Source organism: Ascaphus truei, chromosome 6 (genome assembly GCF_040206685.1).
Source record: "Ascaphus truei isolate aAscTru1 chromosome 6, aAscTru1.hap1, whole genome shotgun sequence".
Taxonomy (NCBI): domain Eukaryota; kingdom Metazoa; phylum Chordata; class Amphibia; order Anura; family Ascaphidae; genus Ascaphus; species Ascaphus truei.
The window spans coordinates 44,114,306-44,135,948 of record NC_134488.1 but is presented as its reverse complement, the minus strand read 5'-3'; the positions used below and the strand labels follow the sequence as shown (position 1 = coordinate 44,135,948).

Genomic DNA, 21,643 nt, shown 5'->3' with positions numbered 1-21,643 from the left:
AAACAGTACCACCTAGGTCACAAGGAAACAAATAAATAACATGAGGTCACCACTGATGAAATAAAGAAGACATTATGTATACTTGCAGATAATCATGAGAATAATGTCCTTGTAATGAAGTGCTAGGATTGTATGAAGGGCAAAAAGAGTTCACAGACGATGAAAGGGATCCAAGGGGAGTACACACAGAGACAAGGCCGACGTGGCGTTTCACACCCTTTGCTTCTTCTAGGGGCTTCAAAAATCAATAATTGATACTCAAGCTCATAGCTAATATACATGGGGTGGAGGGGGGAGGGTATATATATATATATATATATATATATATATATATATATATATATATATATATATATGATTTCATGTTAAGGTGTTTAGAAATGTCTGCTGTCATGGGTTTTGGCTATTATGATTGTCTATTAATATATATAAGTTTTTATTCTCAAATTATTTTGATGTGGGCACATTTTTCAGCTAGAACTTTGTATGAAAGTTTTTTTTTTAAACTATCAATTATTCTTGTTATGACTTATTGCACCAGCTTATCCTATTGGGTTATTTTAGTAACAAATATAACCATGTACCATCTAATGATATGGGTCTATTTTTTTAAATAGCTACATAGATATTTCATTTACTCTTTACTTGATATATAACCAACACAGCTGGTGATTTAATTTCAAGACAAGGGGAGTATTCTTTTGGCACATGCCATCATCTGATAATCAATTAATTGTTATCAAGTGTGTTTGTTAGAGGGTAGGGCGATATTACCTACCTTTGCACCTGCCACAGTATACTCCTTGAGAAAGCTCTCTAAGCATGAAACTCGTGGGAGGAGAGCTCCCTTGTTTTGTCCACAGTATGTCTTTGTTTTTAATCATCTAGTTTAATACATTTTTCTTAGTTTTTCTACACCCGGTGAGTTGTTGAGATCTTTTTCGGAGTGTTTGCTGTCAAACCAATGCTTTGCAGTTTTTCTATGTTACGCTTCACGATTGGATGGACGCACAGCGGTTGTGCAGGAGGATTGGACATTGGGGACTGGTGCCAATTGTTTGATTGAAGACGGTGGATCATCGCAAGTAGTTGGACGCAGCGCCGTGACCACAGGAGAACAGGAAAAGAACTTCATCTCGAGCGGGGTTTCAGAGGTAATTAATCCCTTTCCTTCTTGAATACATATCCCCGCTCTCGTTCACATAGAGCCACCGGGCTCATCCCGCATACTAACTGCGTTGTCTTTGTCTTCTGCGACAACTAACAGGCTGTTCCCCCTAAACAATTTCACTACACCTGCATCTCAAGACTGCAGAAAACACACTGATTACTTACCTTTATATGATCTACATTGCTGGACTTGTTTTAGTTCATTTATATGAGTTACCTTTGAGCTATGAATAGCTATTTTTTGTTTAACTGCTGAGTATCCCCTGCACACACACACAATATCACTTTAGGAGACAGTGAAACACTTTGGTGTGGTACCTCTTCTATTGGCCAGGGGTAGAGGTGTTACAAGTACAATAACTGCAAGCTGAAGACCCCACGTGCCCGGCTCTCCCGCTGCCTGCGCAGGGCAGGGGATTGGCGCGGGAGGAGGGGGAGCGGGGTGGTGGTGCTGGTCGCGGCCTTTCCTCTCTTCGACCCCCTCCGTGTGTGTGTAGAGTGTGTGTGTGTGTATATATATGGGAGAGAAAGTGGCGAGTAGATTTTTTGGTTGGGCGAATCGATTTTTGGGTGATTTGTCAAACACTGTATACAGTACAAACATATATATATATATATATATATATATATATATATAATATATACAATAAGGGTCTGCGCTCGTGTGTGGAAAGCCAGAAGTATAGGATATATAAAATTAATTGAACCGGTAATAAATCATAAATATATCAGCATGATATTAATGAATTAATATAATGATATACCAATGCAATATATCCTAAATAATGAAATTAATTAATATACCAAAAATGCACTGTGAATGTCCAATGATAAAAAAAAAAGCTAAAAACATGCAATTATACAAAAAAAAAATTTGTGTGGTGCTGTGAACGTTGCCTTAATCTGCTCAATGCAGATAGTCCTCTAGAGTCCAACAAATAAGTCCAATAATTGGGGAGTGACAGTAGCACTATTAGGACCAACAGGCAGCTTCTTAAAAGGGCACAACGACCTCCCTCTCCACCTGCATAGAAAAATATAAGAAAAAAAAAAAAAAAGCGCCAAATCCTAGTGCATTACTGTGCAAAATAGATATATTTAATCCCCAAAAATCTCAATAAAAATGAACTCACAAACATAAAACAATTTAAAGCATTGTATGAGTAATACTCATGCTCCTAGGACCAGGAAACGCTGCTTTGCTGCTGTAGTCCCTCCGTGACTCCACTGGAACAGATCGCTGCCTCCGTTGTTCACTGCCTGCAGGAACTGACGCATCAGGCACTCCACGATGGTCTCTCCCCCGGTATACACCAAACAGTTGATCTTTAGTTCCCACCGGGGACGGTTGAAGTCGCGGACCAGCGGGTGACGTCACGGGAACCGTTCTAATTACTAACCGGTAATTAGAACGGTTCCCGTGACGTCACCCGCTGGTCCGCGACTTCAACCGTCCCCGGTGGGAACTAAAGATCAACTGTTTGGTGTATACCGGGGGAGAGACCATCATGGAGTGCCTGATGCGTCAGTTCCTGCAGGCAGTGAACAACGGAGGCAGCGATCTGTTCCAGTGGAGTCACGGAGGGACTACAGCAGCAAAGCAGCGTTTCCTGGTCCTAGGAGCATGAGTATTACTCATACAATGCTTTTAATTGTTTTATGTTTGTGAGTTCATTTTTATTGAGATTTTTGGGGATTAAATATATCTATTTTGCACAGTAATGCACTAGGATTTGGCGCTTTTTTTTCCTTTTATATATATATATATATATATATATATATATATACAGTTGTGCACTCACAAAATGGAGGCTATCTTGTGACCAGAATATTTACAGTGACTGAGTGATTTTTATTTATCTAATACAATTTAGCATATTCCTGCCTCGATGTCTGTGTACCTGACTAGTCAGCTGCTCTTTCCAATCAGATTATAAGATTCTCACACACATGAAATTTGGAAGACACAGAGTCAGAGCAAAAGAACTGAAGCTAACCCCAATGGATTCCAGCCACAAACAGTACCACCATGTGGACATAGATCCAAGAATAATATTGGACACCTATTTTGGTTCTGAAAATAATGATTTGCAAGAGGAGACAATGGAATATCCACTAAAACAACTGCATAAGGCATTCACATCAGGTATGTGTGTTTATTTTTTTTCTGGAAACTCAGGACCAGATTCACTCATCTCCATGAATCAGGGCAAACATGGTGATTTTACCTGAAACAAGAATTGACATTACATTCCCTGAGACAATGACCCTTATTCACTGAGATAAGGATAGGCTAAAACAACAAACATATTATATTTAAAGCATCTGCACTTTAAAAAATATGTACAGTATTATTATTTCCCCCCTGGGTAGGAAGCAAGGAGTCTCTGGAGTAAACCCGCTTTAATTAGGGATCCCCTGCTTCCCAAGATACTTCCAAATTTGATGCCGGTTTCTCTGTTCAGACTAAACTTCCCGTGTCACACGTTTCAATATTAACCGTAAGGAATGATGTCACGGCTTCCAATTGGAAAGCGGGACATGGGACATTTAAACCGCCATACTGGGTGCCCGGCCAGAGCTGATACCGGCAGCCCCTTCCTAGGTAAGTATATCCAGAAACAAGGAGACCCGGAGATTAAATCAATGTGGTTCAGTTCCAGAGATTCCTTTTTTTTTCAGAATAACATTACGGTATTTTAATGTTACTTCCATCCCTAGAATTGCTGATAAAATTGAATGAAACAAACTTTTATCAACCTTTTAATGGATTAACCACTTAGCAAACCATGTCTAGCTGCATGGTTGGGTTACTTAAGGGTTAATATATTAAATAGGGAATAAAAGTGAATTCAATCGACTTCTATTTACGAGTTTAGGTATTCACTTTATCAGAAGTCAGTAACAACTCTATGTTGAGTTATGACTTAAAATGTAACATTTAATCTTCATGGAGCTAATATTATGTGCTGATAGCATCTAATTTGTATATTAATTGCATATTATTTTCACTAACAGACATTAATATTTACGCTATGCTTTTTAGGGAATAAAGCTGGGGAAACATTGCATTCTTAACTTTAGTAAATTAATACAGGGTTACTATTAATGATATGTTAACTTAGATTTATGTCACATTGTAGCGTCAAATCTGGGTCTCAGTGCTTTTCTATTTGCAACAAGATTTGAAGCTGGGAAACTTTGATATAATACTCCTCCAATCTGAGGCAGTCAGCTATACGTTCAACTTTTCATTTAAAATATCAATAATATTGTCTTTTCCAGCAAATAGGAATTCATCTTGTTATAATAACTAATAAAGATGGGTGACACAAGGTGTGAGAAATCAGAACCCACCAGAATCTTACATTGTAAACCCAAATCTAAAACCCTTAAGAGACCGACAGACAGACTTACAGATGTTTGGATGGATAGAAAGTTAGATGCCTCACTATTCCTTATTTGAATTTGTATAATCATATTGCACCTGCTGTAATCAGTTGGTGATAGTTTTCAATATAAATACAATGTGACACAGAGACAGATACGTGTCAGTGACAGAATCCTCTTACTTAAAAGATGTCATCAGGAATAATTACCTCTAAATTCTATGCTGCCTGTTACACCCAGGTATAGTTCGACTGCACAATATATGTTCGTTAATAAAATCCCTACATATTCTATAGTAAGGTCTATAATTGCATTAACACAATCACTACATAGAGATCAACATTGAAGCTTCATATTTCTAAGATTAAATAAGCGGAGGCTGGATGCATTATTGTTTTATCAGTATGATTTTCTGGACCTTTGTCTCCACGCTTTAGGTGGTGTCAGTGGAGATACACTAATTGATATCACCATGGGTCCGACAATTTTTCAACTCCTGTCAGCCAGCGAAATCTTCAAAGAGATTATTGTGTTAGAACATGTGGAAACCCACCATGAGGAACTGGAAAAGTGGCTGAAAAAGGATCCAGGGTCCTTTGATTGGTCTCATCTGTCCAAATATGTCTGTGACATGGAAGGCAAAGGGTAAAAAGTCATTTGTAGTCCATTATTTTTTCCTAAAAGTTACAGTTTCTGCTTTATATCTTAGGGTATGGTTGGTATAAATGCCCCAAATGTCGCCCATGTTCAGAACGTGTTAAATTAAGTTTCGGGTCCAATCAAAACGTACACGTGGTGCATATAAAAATATAGGGAAAGGGCACAGAAAGAATCATGAAAAATGTAATCAAGTTTGAAATAATAAATAAAACCTTAAAAATAAATTAGCCATTTAGTGCTGTTTTTGACTATTTACTGTTCAGTCCTCAGCAGATCTATAAATGTTGTAAGAAATTTGCTGTTATTTTGAGAACTTTCTAGATCCTGTTTAATTTATTTGTGAAATATATTACCTGTAAAAATACATTTAGATATTAGTCTCATTTTCAGGTAAGTCAAATGTGATACCAAACAGAAATGGTACAACAAATGGTATATGTATAATACAGGTATTTACTTTTTCTGCTGTATTTGTTGTACAAACCTGAACACCAGATTTGTTTCATTAATCAGTACAAGCCTTGAGCCACACTAAGTAATCCCTAAAAACTCTGTAATAATGACTCCATCTGGTGAAGTATGTGAAAATGCACATATGAATCTGCAGGGATGTACTGGATCCTAACTCATGAAGTGCCTGTTTCTCCTAGATATAAAGTTACACGGCTCTGTGAATGTGTACAATGATCACAGGCGCGCCAGTCTACAGACGTAGAGGTCTTTCTTACTCACATTGCTGCACTATGCTGGCACACAGTACAGTATTCTGTGATATTCTGTGTTATCACTGCCATTGAATCCTATTAAAACTGTATGGCATTCTGTATTACAAAGGGATATATTGTTTTATTGAAAGGAACAATTTCCCTACTACATTTGTGTATTTAATGATAAAGAATTATAACTGATTGCAAGATACAATATTTTCATGTTCCTATCTTCTTAGGTCCTGTCCAGGGTGAAGCTGAGCGCACGTGCGCACTCGTGCTTAGTGGGATCAAACACATTGTGATAATGTGTTTGTCCTGAGTGTGCGGGTGCAGGTGGCCGTCAGCGCTCCACGCTCAGCTGCCTCCCTAGACAAATTCTTTTGAAATTGTCGTGCTTGCCCTGGTCACGTGCACGGTTCTGCCAATGAGGGTGAACCACACAAGTGATTCCATGGGCATGCCTATGACGATCGAGCCCCTACATAGTGTTGGGACTTAAGGGGTTAATGTGTAAACGGTGCGTAATAACTTGCATTCCCCTTCACCATGTGTATTTCTCCCAGATTGCAGCTGAATTTCCGAGCTGCAAAGCGTTTTAAACGGTGTGTCCCCTAAATCATCTTGGGAGAGAAAGGGTTAACTATATTGTGTGTATAACCCTGTGTTCCCTGCCCTAAAACACCATTCCTTCAGTGGAAAATGTATTTTAGAACTTGTCAATGTTTTTGCTATAAGTAATAATATAGAGCAGAGCTCACCAAATGGTGCTTTGATGGGTTAAGTGTGTGCAAGGGGAGAACACTTAAAGTCCTTTTGTGATGTCCTACACTTCCTGACCCCTGTGAATAAGTAACACAAGAGGTGAGACGATATGCTAACGCTAACATCATTATTTCTACTGTTTTTCAGTGAGGGTTGGCAAGAGAAGGAAGATAAAACAAGAAGAGCAGTGAAGCGTGTGCTAAAATGTGACCTCACCAAAGCCAACCCATCAGAACCAGTTGTGTTACCCCAAGTGGATTGTCTGTATAGTGGTGCATGCTTGGATGTTTTTAGCAAACACCAAGATGAATATCGCAGCATCCTGAAGAACATGTCATCACTGCTAAAAGTGGGGGGGTATCTCTTACTGTTTGGCTTTCTCAATATGTCATATTTCAAGCTGGGTGAGCACACACTGCATATTCTGACATACGATGAAGAATTCTTATGTCAGGCTCTCAGTGACACAGGTTATATCATCCAGAGCTTAGATGTGTTTAGCAGTAAGAAGAAATCAGATCTTTTGGATTATGATCACCTTGTGTTTGTTGTGGCACGTAAGGAGAGGGAGATTTAAATGTGCATCATAGTGACCCAATAGCAGGGACATAAATAAGGCGTATAATCCTGATTTGATTGTTTAAAAACAAAGACAAATAAAGCATTTGAAAAATAAATTTTTAATTGTTGCGTCAATGGGTGATGGTATAAATCTGTTTGCTCCGTAAACTTTGTGTGATATTAATGTGCATTAAACATGTTGAACCATTCTTAATTTTCCTTCCCTCTCACTTGGGCACAAGGTGATGAGTTTGCATACGTATGATAATATGCCAGCTGGGTCAAAGGTGGAGGAAGCAGCATATTGGGAAAAACAGAATTTCAGGGTATACAGATATAGGTAACATGACTTACCCACGCCTCGAGCTGGACCCCTCTCCCATTCCCAATAGACACACCATTCAACTTCTTAGGTGAAATTAACGGCCACAGCTTTATTTATTACACAGATACATATCTCATATGTTTCCACAACTAGGGATATACAGATTGCTCTGCTCACACCTTCCGGAGCTCGAGAGATACCCTCAGCTCGTGCTCATCTAGCCATTCAGTACCTTAGTCTGAATGCACAGATTCCAGGAAGGTCACCACCTCACCAACCGAGCCTAGTTTGGAAAGATACAGCCTTCCCCAAATTCCATCCGGAAGTCACCACCATTCCAGCCGCCCAGCATGGAATGGTACCATCTTTCCCAACTAAATAGTCCCCCTCCCAGAGTAATATTACTCCCGCCAACACATATCCCAAGCTACGACAGCAACAGAGCCGAATCCTGATCTTTCATTTATACGTCGACATCAATCATGCCTAAAAACAGGGTGGGTGTGTTAGACTTCAGTCCAATAGATCCTAGAAGAAAAAAGAAGCTAGGATTCCTCCCCCTTGCCCTAAGTACCCCTTACTTAACCCCCCTCCCCCTCTGGCCTGACATCATGGCATCTTAGGGATTGGCCCCTCAACCTTAAGTCATGCAGCCCCTTCCGTAGAAGTCCAGGGAATTCTTGATTTACCCATGCCTCGAGCTTGATTCCTCTCCTATTCCCAATAAATGCACCATACAAGTTCTTGGGAGAAATTTACGGCCACAGCTTTATTTATTACAACATATTAATATCTCATATTTATCCCCAACTAGTGACCTGAACAGATTGCTCTGCTTCACACCTACCAGAGCTTGGGTGATACGCTCAGCTCGTGCTCATCTAGCCCTTCAGTACCTTCGTCTGAATGAACAGAGCCCTCATCGGAAGGTCACCACCACACCAACTGAGCCTAGTGTGAAATTGCACCGCCTTCCCCAAATTCCATCTGGAAGGTCATCACCATTCCGACCATTCAATGGTACCACCTTCCAAAACTAAATACTTCTGAGGTCTACGATCTCCCTCCAGGAACCAATACTGACTGAGTCCCTCTCCCAAAGTAACATTATTCCTGGCAACACATTCCCCAAGCTGTTACAAAACAAAGCAAACATCCTGATCTTTTCTTACAATGCTGACATCCCTCATGCCGAAAAAACAGGGTGGGTGGATGGGACTGTGCTCCAGTAAATTAAAGAAAGAGGAAGCTAAGATACCTCCACTTTGCCTTAAGTACCCCTTCCTTAACCCCTCCCACTGGCCTTACAGCACATGGGTAATAAATATAAAAGAAATAAGTCTATACCAATGTGGATAAATAAACAGTTAGGTGAGGAAATGGAAAAGAAGAGGAAGGCGTTTAGATTCTTGGAGTCAGAAGGGATAGAGGCATCGTATCAGAATTATAAGGAATGTAACAAAAGTTGCAAAAGGGCAATCAAATTGCCAAAAATAATTGCGATAGAAAGTAATATCAACCCTAAAAAGTTCTGTAAGTACCTTAATAACAAAAAATCAGAAAAGAAAATATAGGACCCTTTCTGTGTGAGATGGTCAGGCAGATTATTGGAGATAAGGAAAAAGCAGAGTTATTAAAAAAATAATTTGCCTCTGTGTTTACCAGTGTGGTTACGTAAAATGTGCCTTAACGAAAATGGATGCCGGTTTTCACGTTAGTCTGGCATGTAAAGAGTTAAAGTATTTTTCCTTGCTGACTGCCTTTTCTTTGTCTGGCTAAACTTCCGTTGTGGACTCAGGAGGAGGGGGGGAGTGACTGATAGGGATTTGACCTATGTCCTATGCATAAAAGTATTTATCTTTATATGGTAGTTATACTTTTTGGTATGTGTATGTAATGACGTTGAATGCAATTTTCAGCATGTGGCACTCATTATATTATTTATACCAATGTATGGGTATAGCGGGGCAGAATGCTATTCAGCTGCCTGCTTGAACGCATCTCACCATGTAGCTACATAAATAAACTTCAATATCATTATTTCTTCCGACCTCAAATATAGTAGTTTGAATTATTTTTACACCAGGGATGAATCAAATGCAATAGTTGTGCCACAGGAGAAAGTCACAACCTCTATATTAACAAACAGTTGGTTAACTGAGGAAGGAGTTCATAGGCGGCTTGATAAAATTAAAGTAAATAAGGCACCTGGTCCCAATGGTATACATTGAATATGTAAATTAAACCGCAATCCCCATACAGTATGTATATATCTCAAATGGAAGGAAATGACTGGTGCTAAAAGGGTTAGTATATGATATTAACAGTGTTGATCAAAAAAAGAATTTGATCAGAAAGGCAACCCTCTATAAACAGCACTCAAATCATATATAGTGTACTGATGGACACAGTAAATGGTCCAGCAGAAATGCTGCACAAACTGGTTAGTATTCCAGAATCACCGCAGAAATCAAAAACAATAACATATTATTATGTCTATATCGACCTTTAAAAACACAGATGCAATATTAAAAATCCCCATATTGTTGTGGCCGATATGAATAGTTGGAATAATAAGGTAAGTATAATTGGCTAGTCTCTTCAACCATTCATATCTTAACATCCAAACAAAAATAGCTTGCAATGGAGGAAACTTCAGAGGTAGGCTAATATTTTATCTAGGAGCAATGATAGTACCCTAAATAACTGCCCATATCTATGTTGGTTATGATGTTAAAGGATAGGGTGATCACAAACAATAGAAAAACTCTGTAAATACCAAAATTACAGCCTTGAAACGCCTTAGAGAAGGGTGTTTCTCACTTCTAATTAGCTCTCATGTGTGTGAGCTGAGGGATAGAGACACTGCATGTGTGTGGGTTTATTACAAGTAACAATATATATGCATAGTATTGTAACAGAGTCTTCTATGTTATAACAAAATCTCCTTTGTAACCATAAACATGTAGCAGTAGAGCATTGATATTATCATAGACGTATAGAATGTAAATACAAACATCTATATTAATGGTGGTGTGTGGAAATAGGGATTCACGGGCAGTAGAGAAACCTAGTAAATCCCATAATATACAGCCGTGAAACCCCTACTGCAAGGATATTTACCACCTCTAATTAGCACTCTATATGTGAAAAAATAGGGAACATTACCACTGTATGTATAGGAGTTGTTGCAATTAGCGATATCAGGGCAGTGTAATAAAGCAAAACCTTCAATGCCATAACAGAGTCCCCTCTTGTAACAATAGACATTTAGTGATAGTCTGGATCAAAATGCCGCTACACGATACAAGCCTGCTCATCTGATGTGATCGGATGCTGCCAACTAAGGATAAAGTGTGCCGCCTCTGTAGTTGCTCGAAGAAATTCAAGGTTTTTGATAACAGACAATGAACAGGCTATGCATTTAGACCTGTATAGGGAGAATTACGCCCCAAAATCATTCCCCTAATACTGTATGTCCTGCCCATAAATCACGTCTCTAATCTAAACCACACCCAAGCTACACCCTGGTTACACCTACGTTACTCCTCTAACCAAACCTTTCTTTTTTCTGTATAAAAATCTTTACCCTATGCTTAATAAACTGAGGCGGAAGGATTGACACGCTGTCTGTGTGTCGGTTCTTTCGCTTTCCCGGGCCTGTACGTTCATCAGATTGGAGATAACAGTGCTAGTGCGTGATAAAGCTTCCCGGGGGAGTCTGCAGCAGGGCGGTGTTGTGTGTTCGTATCCAATCACAAGGCCTCAAGCCCTTTTGGCAGAGGAAAGGTTCCTCTCAGAAAGCTAGATCACAACTGGGGAATTTCAGAAATGTAAGCCTGACATCAATAGTGGGGAAGCTACTTGAAGGTTTACTACATGATAATATTCAGGAATACCTACAGTATTGAAAAACAAAATTATTAGTAATAATCAGCAAGGATTATTGAAGGATAGATCATGCCAAACTAACCTTATTAGTTTTGTTTGAGGGGGTAAGTAGGAATTTAGACCAAGGTAATTCAGTTGATGTGGTCTACTTAGATTTTGCAAAGGCTTTTGATACGGTTCAAAACAGGAGGTCAGTGTACAAAATAAAGCATATTGGACCTGGATTGAAAACTGGTTGAAGGATAGTCAGGCAACAGAGAGTTGTCATAAATGGAACTTTTTCAGGTTGGGCTAAAGTTGTGAGTGGAGTGACTCAGGGATCAGTACTGGGACCCCTGATTTTTAACTTGTTTATTAATGACCTTGAGGTGGCAGAGAGCAAAGTCTCCATCTTTGCTGATGACACTAAATTGTGTAATTTAGCAGAATCAGAGCAGGATATAATTTCTCTGCAGAAGGACTTGGGTAGGTTGGAAACTTGGGCAGGTAAATGGCAGATGAGGTTTAATACAGATAAATGTAAGGTTATGCATTTGGGAAACAAGCATAAACAGGCGACTTACAAATTAAATGGGGATAAATTAAGGGAATCCTTGATGGAGAAGGATTTAGGAGTGTTTGTAGACATCAGGCTTAGCAATAGTGCCCAAAGTCATCATGCAGGAGATGCAAAGGCAAACAAGATCTTATCTTGCATTAAACGGGCAATAGATGGAAGGGAAGTAAACATAAATATGCCCCTTTATAAAGCATTAGTAAGACGACAACTTGAATATGGAGTACACTTTTGGGCACCACTCCTTAGAAAAGAGATTATGGAACTAGAGAGAGTGCAGAGAAAAGCCATCACATTAATAAAGGGGATGGATAATCTGATTTATGAAGACAGGCTAGCTAAATTAGATTTGTTTACATTAGAAAAGAGGCATCTAAGAGGTGATATAATAACTATACTGTATACAAATATATTCGGGGACAGTATAAGGAGCTTTCAGAAGAACTATTTATTCCAAGGGCAGAACAAATGACTCAGGGGCATCCCTTAAGGTTGGAGGAAAGGAAATTTCACCAGCAACAAAGGAAATGGTTCTTTACAGTAAGGGCAGATAACATGTTGAATTAATTACCCATGGAGGCTGTGATGGCAGATACAATAGATTTGTTAAAAAAAAGGTTGGAAATCTTTATAGAATGGAAAGGTGTTCAGGGATATACAGTACCAAATAGGTAGACACGGGAAGAATGTTGATCCAGGGAGTCATCTGATTGCCAATTCATGGAATCAGGAAGGAATTTATTTTTCCCCTTATGAGATATCACTGGATGATATGTCACGGGGGGTTTTGTTTGCCTTCCTCTGGATAAATATACTGTAAGTGCAGATATAGAACTACGTATCTGTCGTCTAAATTTAGCATAGTTTGAACTTGATGGACGCATGTCTTTTTTCAACCTTATCCACTATGAAACTATGTAACTACCACCCTGTGCCAAAGGGAGAGGGGAGGAAAATTCAGAATGGTTCAACCTGTTTAATGAACATTAATATCACACAAAGGTTATGGAGCAAATGGAATAATACCATCACCCATTGAATGCAACAATTAAAAATTTATTTTTCAAAAGCTTTATTTGTCTTTGTTTTTAAAGGCATCAAACATCAGGATTATAGGCCGTATGTATGTCCCTGCTATTGGGTCAATCTTATCTACATTTAAATCTCCCTCTCCTTACGTGCCACAACAAACACAAGGTGATCATAATCCAAAAGATCTGATTTCTTCTTAATGATAAGCACATCTAAGCTCTGGATGATATAACCTGTGTCACTGAGAGCCTGATGTAAGAATTCTTCATCGTATGTCAGAATATGCAGTGTGTGCTCACCCAGCTTGAAATATGACATAATTAGACTGCCAAACTGTAAGAGATACCCCTTCACTTTTAGCAGTGATGACATGTTCTTCAGGATGCTGCGATAATTATCTTGGTGTTTGCTAAAAATATCCAAGCATCCACAGCTAAGCAGACAGTCCACTTGGGCAATACAACTGGTTCTGGTGGGTTGGCTTGGGTGAGGTCACATTTTAGCAATGTGATTTAAAAGGGGTGTGCTGCACTCCACAATGAAAAGATAAATACATACAGTTTACTGGTGCTGCTGGTTCAAGGAGGTACCTGTCAGGTATATTCCAAGGTAATACTCAGGAAAGAAGGATCCAACGCTCTACAGATTTCTGAATAAAGAAAATGTATTGTGCCACACAACGTTTCGACCAATAGCTCTTTCTCAAGTGACGAGGCATGAAACAACTGAGGATAAACCTAGTATGTATACCCTCAACCAAAGACAATACAACAGGGGAAAACAAGTGAAAAATCAACCCAGCTGACCCCAATCTGCCTCCCCTGATCAGTCCAATCATCATGCTTTTACCACAATAGCTCCTGAGAGCCTCTTTCTGCTGTTGCGTTTAGGTGACGCCTTTCTCCTTCTTTGTTGGACTCCTTCATCTCTATTCTCTTCTGCGCATGCATCGCCAGCGCTTGCATTCCAGCACTATCTTCTTCTGCATTACGGTCGGGTCTGACGTCATCCGGCACTTCAGAATTGTTCCTCCTCTTATCACGATGTTACGGGGGCTGCTCAGACCTCTTATGAGCTTACAAGCCTTCCCTCCTCACATCCGAGGAGCCAAGGCAACGAAGGACGCAGGATTACTACCCAAGCCGCAATGTAGTAATATCTATGTATTTTTACAAGTAATTTATTTCACAAATAAATTAAACAGGATCTAGAAAGTTTTCAAAATAACAGCAAATTTCTTTCAATATTTATAGATCTGCCGAATAACTGAGGACTGAACAGAAAATAATTAAAAAAAAAACTGTAAGTGGATAGTTTATTTGTAAGGCTTTTTTAAAATTTATTATTTCAAACCTGATTACAATTTTCATGATTCTTTCTGTGTCCTTTCCCTATATTTTGGGGGTATGCACCTTGCAATCACTGTACATATTGATTGGACCGGAAACTGAAATTAACACATGTTCTGAGCATGGGCGACTTTTGTGGCATTTATACCAATCGTTACCCAAGATGTAAAGCAGAAACTGTAACTTTTAGGAATAAATAATGGACTTCAAATGACTATTTACCCTTTGCCTTCCATGTCACAGAAATATTTAGACAGATGAGACCAATCAAAGGACCCTGGATCCTTTTTCAGCCACATTTCCAGTTCCGCGTGGTGGGTTTCCACAGGTTCTAACACAATGATCTCCTTGAAGAGTTCGCTGCTGACAAGAGATTAAAAATTGCCGGACCCATGGTGATATCAATTAGTGAATCTCCACCGGCACCACCTAAAGCATAGAGACAAAGGTCCAGAACATCATACTGATTAAACACTAATGTATCCAGTATCTTCTCATTTAATCTTTTGTCAGAGGATTCTGTCAATGGCATGTATCTGTCTCTGTGTCACATTGTATTTATATTGAAATCTATCACCAACTGCTTGCAGCATGTGTAATATGATTATTCAAATTCACATAAGGAATAGTGAGGGATCTAACTTTCCGTCCATTCAAACATCTGTCTTTCTGTCTGTCTGTCTGTCTCTTAAGGGTTTTAGATGTGGGTTTACAATGTGAGATGCTGATAGGTTCTGATTTCTCACACCTTGTGTCACCCATCTTTATTAGTTATTATAACAAGATGAATTCCTATGTTCTGGAAAAGACAATATTACTGATATTTTAAATGAAAAGTTGAACTTATATCTGACTGTCTCAGATTAGAGGGGTTATGTATCAAAGTTTCCCAGCTTCAAATCTGGTGCAAAAACTTTACCACATAAAAGCAAGGAGACATGTTTTATTATCCTAGTATTTCCCTCTTAGATTTAATTTAAAACATACTAGTTAAAATCAAATGTATTGAATAACAGTTGCAAATAGCAAAGCACTGAGACCCAGATTTGATGCTGTAATGTGACATTAATCTAAGTTAACATATCATTAATAGTAACCCTGAATTAATTTACTAAAGTTAAGAATGCATTACTACCCCAGCATTATTCCCTAAAAAGCATAGCTTAAATATTAATGGCTGTTAGTGAAAAGAATATGCAATTAATATACAAATTAGATGTTATCAGAACATAATATTAGCTCCATGAAGATTAAATGTTACTTTTTTTATTTTACTTAAGTTTTTTATTAGTTTCCAACAGTTGGAATTGCTACAGTTTAGATATTCATTTTATCAGAAGTTAGTAACAACTCTATGTTTAGTTACTGTATGACTTAAAAATGTTACATTTTTAAGTCATAACTAAATATAGAGTTGTTACTGACCTGATAAAGTGAATACCTAAATTCGTTAATAGAAGTCGATTTAATTAACTTTTATTCCTAACCGTGCAGCTAGCCATGGGTTACTAAGTGGTTAATCCATTAAAAAGTTGATAAAAGTTTGTTTTATTCACTTTTATCAGTAAATCTAGGGATGGGAGTAACATCAAGTAATTTTAAAATACTGTAATGTTATTCTGAAAAAAGGAGTCTCTGGAACTGAACCACATTGATTTAAACTCTGTGGACTCCTTGTTTCTGGAGATACTTACCTAGGAAGGGGCTGCCGGTAGCAGCTCTGGCCGAGCACCCAATATGGTGGTTTAAAGGTCCCATGTCCCGCTGTCCAATAGGAAGCCGTGACATCATTCCTTACTGCTTAATATGGACCCGCGTGACACAGGACCTTTAAACTGAACAGAGAAACCGGCATCAACTTTGGAAGCATCTCGGGAAGCAGGGGGTCCCAAATTAAAGCGGTTTTACTCCGGAGACCTCCTGGTTCCTACCTAAGGGGGAAATAATAAAACATATTTATTAAAGCGCAGATGCTTTAAGTATATTATGTCTGTTGTTATAGCCTATCCCTATCTCAGGGAATAGGGCATTGTCTCAGGGATAATAATGCCCATTCTTGTTTTAGGTAAATGTATGTTATTTGCCCTGATTTAGTGAATCTAGTCCTGAGTTTCCAGAACAGAAATAAACACACATACCTGATGTGAATGCCTTATACAGTTGTTTTAGTGGATATTCCACCATCTCATCTTGCAAATCATTATTTTCAGCACAAGCATAAGTGTCCAATATTATTCTTGGATCTATGTCCACATGGTGGTACTGTTTGTGGTTGGATTCCATCGGGTTTAACTTCTGTTCTTCTGCTCTGACTCTGTGTCTTCCAAACTTCATGTGTGTGAGAATCTTATCATCTGATTGGAAAGAGCAGCTGACTAATCAGGTACACAGACATTGAGATAGGAATATGCTGAATTTTATTAGATAAATAAAAATCACTCAGTCACTGTAAATATTCAGGTCACAAGGTATCCTCTATTTTGTGCAGCAATGTACCCATGAGTGCATCTGCATGTGTTCCACTGGTCTATAAATACAATATATATGCAGGGTGATAATGGGGAAAGGCGGGGTTGCAGACCTGCCGAAGACATGGAGATGAGCATACAGTTGTATTTACATTTGCATATTTGCTTTGCTGTGGAGGGTTTTTGTCACTTTTTTTACTCACCATAAATTAACTCAGTATTATGGTTGGCCTATCCTTTAGCTTCTTTGCATACCCAGTTAATCAACCCCACACTGATGAGACCCATTAAGGTCGAAACAGCTGTCTGTGGGTAGTTTTCTGGGTATGCACATTAACCCTGGCTGTGCTCAAAGCTGTGACCATGCAGAAAGCTTAAGCCTATAGGGAACCATGTTAAAAATGATTTTTGAAGAAAAAAGTAGCACTGTGTGCTCATTTGCATGTCATTTCCCAGAATCCCTTGCTGCAGTGGAAGTGCTGTGTGCTGGGTGATAATGGGGTTTTACAGTCTCTGCCAAAACTTGTTCTTCAACTGCAGCAACAGTAACAGGTTCAGGTTCAGGCGGGGTTGCAGACCTGCCTAAGACATGCAGTTGTATTTACATTTGCATACATATATATATATATATATATATATATATATATATATATATATATATATATATATATATATACATATATATATATATATATATATATATATATATATATATATATATATATATATATATATATATATATATATATATATATATATATATATATATAAAGAGAGAAAAAAACTGCTGCGCTAGCTGGAATACCAAATAGTAAATAATGACAAATGCACAGTGATAATATACCAGAGGGATGCAGTCATGGGTTTTGGCTATTATGATTGTCTATTAATATATGTTAGTCTTTATTCTCAAATTATTTTGATGTGGGCACATTTTTCAGTTAGAACTTTGTATCAACGTTTTTTTTTTAAACTACCATTTTTTCTTGTTATGAATTATTGCACCAGCTTATCCTATTGGGTTATTTTAGTAACAAATATAACCAAGTACCATCTAATGATATGGGTCTATTTTTTTAAATAGCTACATAGATATTTAATTTACTCTTTACTTGATATATAACCAATACAGCTGGTGATTTCATTTCAAGACAAGGGGAGTATTCTCTTTGCACATGCCATCATCTGATAATCAATTAATTGTTATCAAGTGTGTTTGTTAGAAGGTGGGGCAATATTAGCTGCCTTTGTACCTGCCCCCGTATACTCCTTGACAGGCTTTCAATGACGTCACATCCGTTCTCCCCAAAGCCTCTGTCACATGGTCTACTAGAGCCAACCAGAGTAGGGATGTAGTTCCCACGCTCTGATTGGCTACCGTACCATGTGAGGCCGGCCATCTTTCTTTTCATGACGTCATCTTAAAGGCAATTGAAGTACAGCCATTCTAATTGGCCTGTGTCATTGCCTTTAAATGACGTGATAAAAATTAATTTTTTGCCCCCAAATCACATGGTTTGCATGGCCCAATCAGAGCTGTGGGAACCATACGACGAAAATGTGATGTCATAGGCCTATAAAAACCTATGTCGTCTCGTTTTGAAGGCAGACGCCGAGGAGGAAGGACCTCCAACAGAAGAAAGAAGACCAGGGCATGGCCGAAGAAGACAAGAAGACCTCGGAAGAGAGCGCAAGATACAAGAAAGAAGTATACAGATGAAGATGGATTACAAATAGAAGACCCCTGGGTTGTTTTGGTTTATTATTTTATGTTTTATTATTTTATGGTTTATTATTTTATGGGTTCCTGTGCGTTGATTGGTTCGAGAGTAAGCTGTTCAACGGGAGTCGGTGAGTGGGTCAAGTAATGGTAAGTGAACAAAAGAAATTTATTTTTTTTAACTTGTATGTATTTTTGTTTTTTAGATGTTTTTAAAAAAAAAATTAAAATATCATTTCTTGCCTCTGTATGTATGTATGTCTAGATCGATATATACATACAGAGTAAGAAATGATTTTGTTTGAAAAGCTTGTTTTGCAGTATTTAAAATTATTTTGGCTATGCTGCTATGCATAAATGTATGTGTAATGTATTTTCGAATTAGATAGATGTAATTTTTGGTCTTGTATGGTGTACTTTAGGTCATGGTGAGGCTTGCTTTTGTATATTGTATTCTTTTTGGAATTTATATTTTGTCTGATGGTAACTTGTTCTGTTTAACTGTTGCATTAGTTAATTGTGTACTTGTTATGGATGGTATTTTAATTGTTTTGGGATGTGATTAATGAATGCTAATTGATTTATGGTGACTTGCTTGGTTTAAATAGTATAGTATACTTGTTTGGATTGGATTTAATGGTATTTTGTTTGGAATATTTTATTGTTAACATTGATTTGCAGAGTGTACATGGTGCATAGATTGTATGAATCATGTATACAATGTAAATTCAATGTTTTGATTGGCATTTGATGCTTTAGATTGGAAGATGAGATTTGATTTGTTTCGGAAATAGGATTTTATTTGACTGTGGCTGATATGGAGAAGTGGTATTTTTATTAGAACATGTTTTTGATAACCCCTACACATTTATTTGTATATTGGTTCATCATGTATGTATGTATGTGTAACGGATTTTCTGAACTGGCCTGACCCACCCAATCTCATATTGGCCCCTGTGGTCTAACCAGTCCCCGTTACAGTGTAATGTCTGGTGGTGCACCTGTTGGCTACAGGACTCCTGAGTCTCCCGCATGATGGTGTTTGGGGATTTGCCAACCCAGACAGGCAGCTGAGGTAGTGTGCTGAGTCCTACCTAGATCCAGTGCAGCGCCTCCACCTCATCAGGATCCCGGCGTCCGCTTGGGGATGATTCTGATGAGGAACTCCTCTGTGGTGCTTCTCTCTGTGCAATGACTCCACACTTACACACGAGAGGGTCTTTGATCAGATGCATCTTTATTAGTACGGTGGGCCAGCTGCCCTCCACAATGGGGTGTATTCAGCCTCCCATGTTCACCGCACTTCCTTTTGAAAGGTATCTCTTCCCTTAATTGGTGGGTTCCCTATCTCCCCTTTAGGAAGATAGTCCCTGTGCCAGGTCCCTGGTCACAGTCTTATAAGCTGTCTCATCCCAAGCCTGCACTCAGACTTGCTCCTTGTCTCATAGCTCTTACATAACACTCCAACAGCTTTTCTCTGTCTGCTTTGTGCTGGCAGACTCACAGCTCTGCATCAGACTACTGCAACAATGTTGCAGACCTCCATGTGCCTCTTACTGAACAGAGGCAGCACAGCATCAGGAACTCAACTAACTTTAGACAGTGCTGTGTCTTATATCACCTAGGAACAGGCACATCTCTGATGTCACTAACCGTGGACACACAGCATGTTGTCACTTCCTATGAGACATATGACACCTCACCAGGGTGTGAGGGCAAACCTCCATGATAACTGCTGGCATGCCCATAACTTACCAGGCCTTACTGTCAGCAGGAGAGATGACTGCAGCCATTTTACAGCATGGTTACATACTGTATGTATGTATGTATGTATGTATGTATGTATGTATGTGTATATATATATATATATATATATATATATATATATATATATATATATATATATATATATATATATATATATGTGCGTATATATATAGTTGCATAATGGTGATTAAGGGGTTAATTGATATCTGAATGTAATTGCAATGTATTGGCTATGTATTTTTTTGGCAACAGAGGACAAGGATTTTGCTGGCGGCGGGGGCTTCTTCTTGATGCGGTCAGTAGAACTTTATTTATTTTATTATGCTTGTTAATGTGTTTAATAATGGGCAAATAATCTATTATTCCTATCTGGATAATAGTTATTTGGCACATTATTGTACTGTATGTGTTGGGGGGTGGGGGGATTGATGTATTTAATATATAGGTCCGGTTTATTTTTACATACAGGGTTGGTTCCTTTTGTTCTGCGAGAGACCTCTGGAGACCACTTGCGGTATCCACGGCTTCTCACGGGTATCAGGCTGACGGGTCCACGGGGGACACTGCGGGGAAGAACCGGTGGCCCCACATCTGTGGGGGCACCGCAGACCCGTAGGGACCACCTGTGGGTCCCCTGACCCCCGTGGGAACCACCCAAGGCCCCTCAGACTCCTGTGGGTCTAACCTGGGGCCCCCAGACATCCGCCGGCTAACCATGGGGACCCAATTGTGGCCCACGGTGACCCGCAGAGACCACCTGGTGGGCCATGGTGCCTGGCAGGACCCACCAACAGGCATCAAGACCCTGTGTGAAACATGATGCAAGTAACCTGTAGGTCTGTGAGGTGACCTGTCAGGCCAACAGGGGACTCACGTGGGCCTGGGGTATGAACCCTGTATGTAAAATAATATATCATGTATTTATGGGGGGGGGGACAGGGGGTGGGTTATGTATTTAATAAATATAATGATGTTTATTGTGGGGCTGTGTATTGTTTTTATTGTGGGTACTGGGGGTGGGGGAAGGGGCTTTTGGCCCCAAGGGTATGTGGGTAGGCCTCCTGACTGGGTAGTGGGTGAGGATGGTTAGGCCTCACGGGGTGCGGGGTAGTGGGGGAGGGTATGTAGGCCTCCCGAGTGGTGGGTGAGGGTGGGTTAACCCCTTAATGACTGTAGCGGTTAATAACCACTATGGTGATTAAAGGGTAAGGGGACATTACATTGGCTGTTTTTTTTCTAGGTCATGTTTTGCAGCATCAGAGGGGGCATGGACGGTGATGAA

The 21,643-nt window shown here is 39.1% G+C and overlaps 2 protein-coding genes across 2 annotated transcripts; one reads left to right on the top strand and one right to left on the bottom strand.

Moving 5' to 3' along the window:
• Positions 1-828: 828 nt before the first annotated feature.
• On the top strand, positions 829-7,307 carry LOC142496449 (nicotinamide N-methyltransferase-like). The gene is made up of 4 exons (XM_075603144.1): positions 829-1,154; positions 3,101-3,316; positions 4,998-5,205; positions 6,840-7,307. The coding sequence occupies exons 2-4, from the start codon at positions 3,121-3,123 to the stop codon at positions 7,267-7,269; spliced, it is 834 nt and encodes a 277-aa protein (XP_075459259.1). The 5' UTR covers positions 829-1,154; positions 3,101-3,120; the 3' UTR covers positions 7,270-7,307.
• Positions 7,308-13,183: 5,876 nt separating this feature from the next.
• On the bottom strand, positions 13,184-16,740 carry LOC142498084 (nicotinamide N-methyltransferase-like). The gene is made up of 4 exons (XM_075606591.1): positions 16,545-16,740; positions 15,832-15,847; positions 14,629-14,769; positions 13,184-13,466 (listed from the first exon to the last, which is right to left on the bottom strand). Exons 1-4 carry the CDS (start codon positions 16,738-16,740, stop codon positions 13,184-13,186), a joined length of 636 nt encoding a protein of 211 aa, XP_075462706.1.
• Between the last annotated feature and the right edge of the window lie 4,903 nt (positions 16,741-21,643).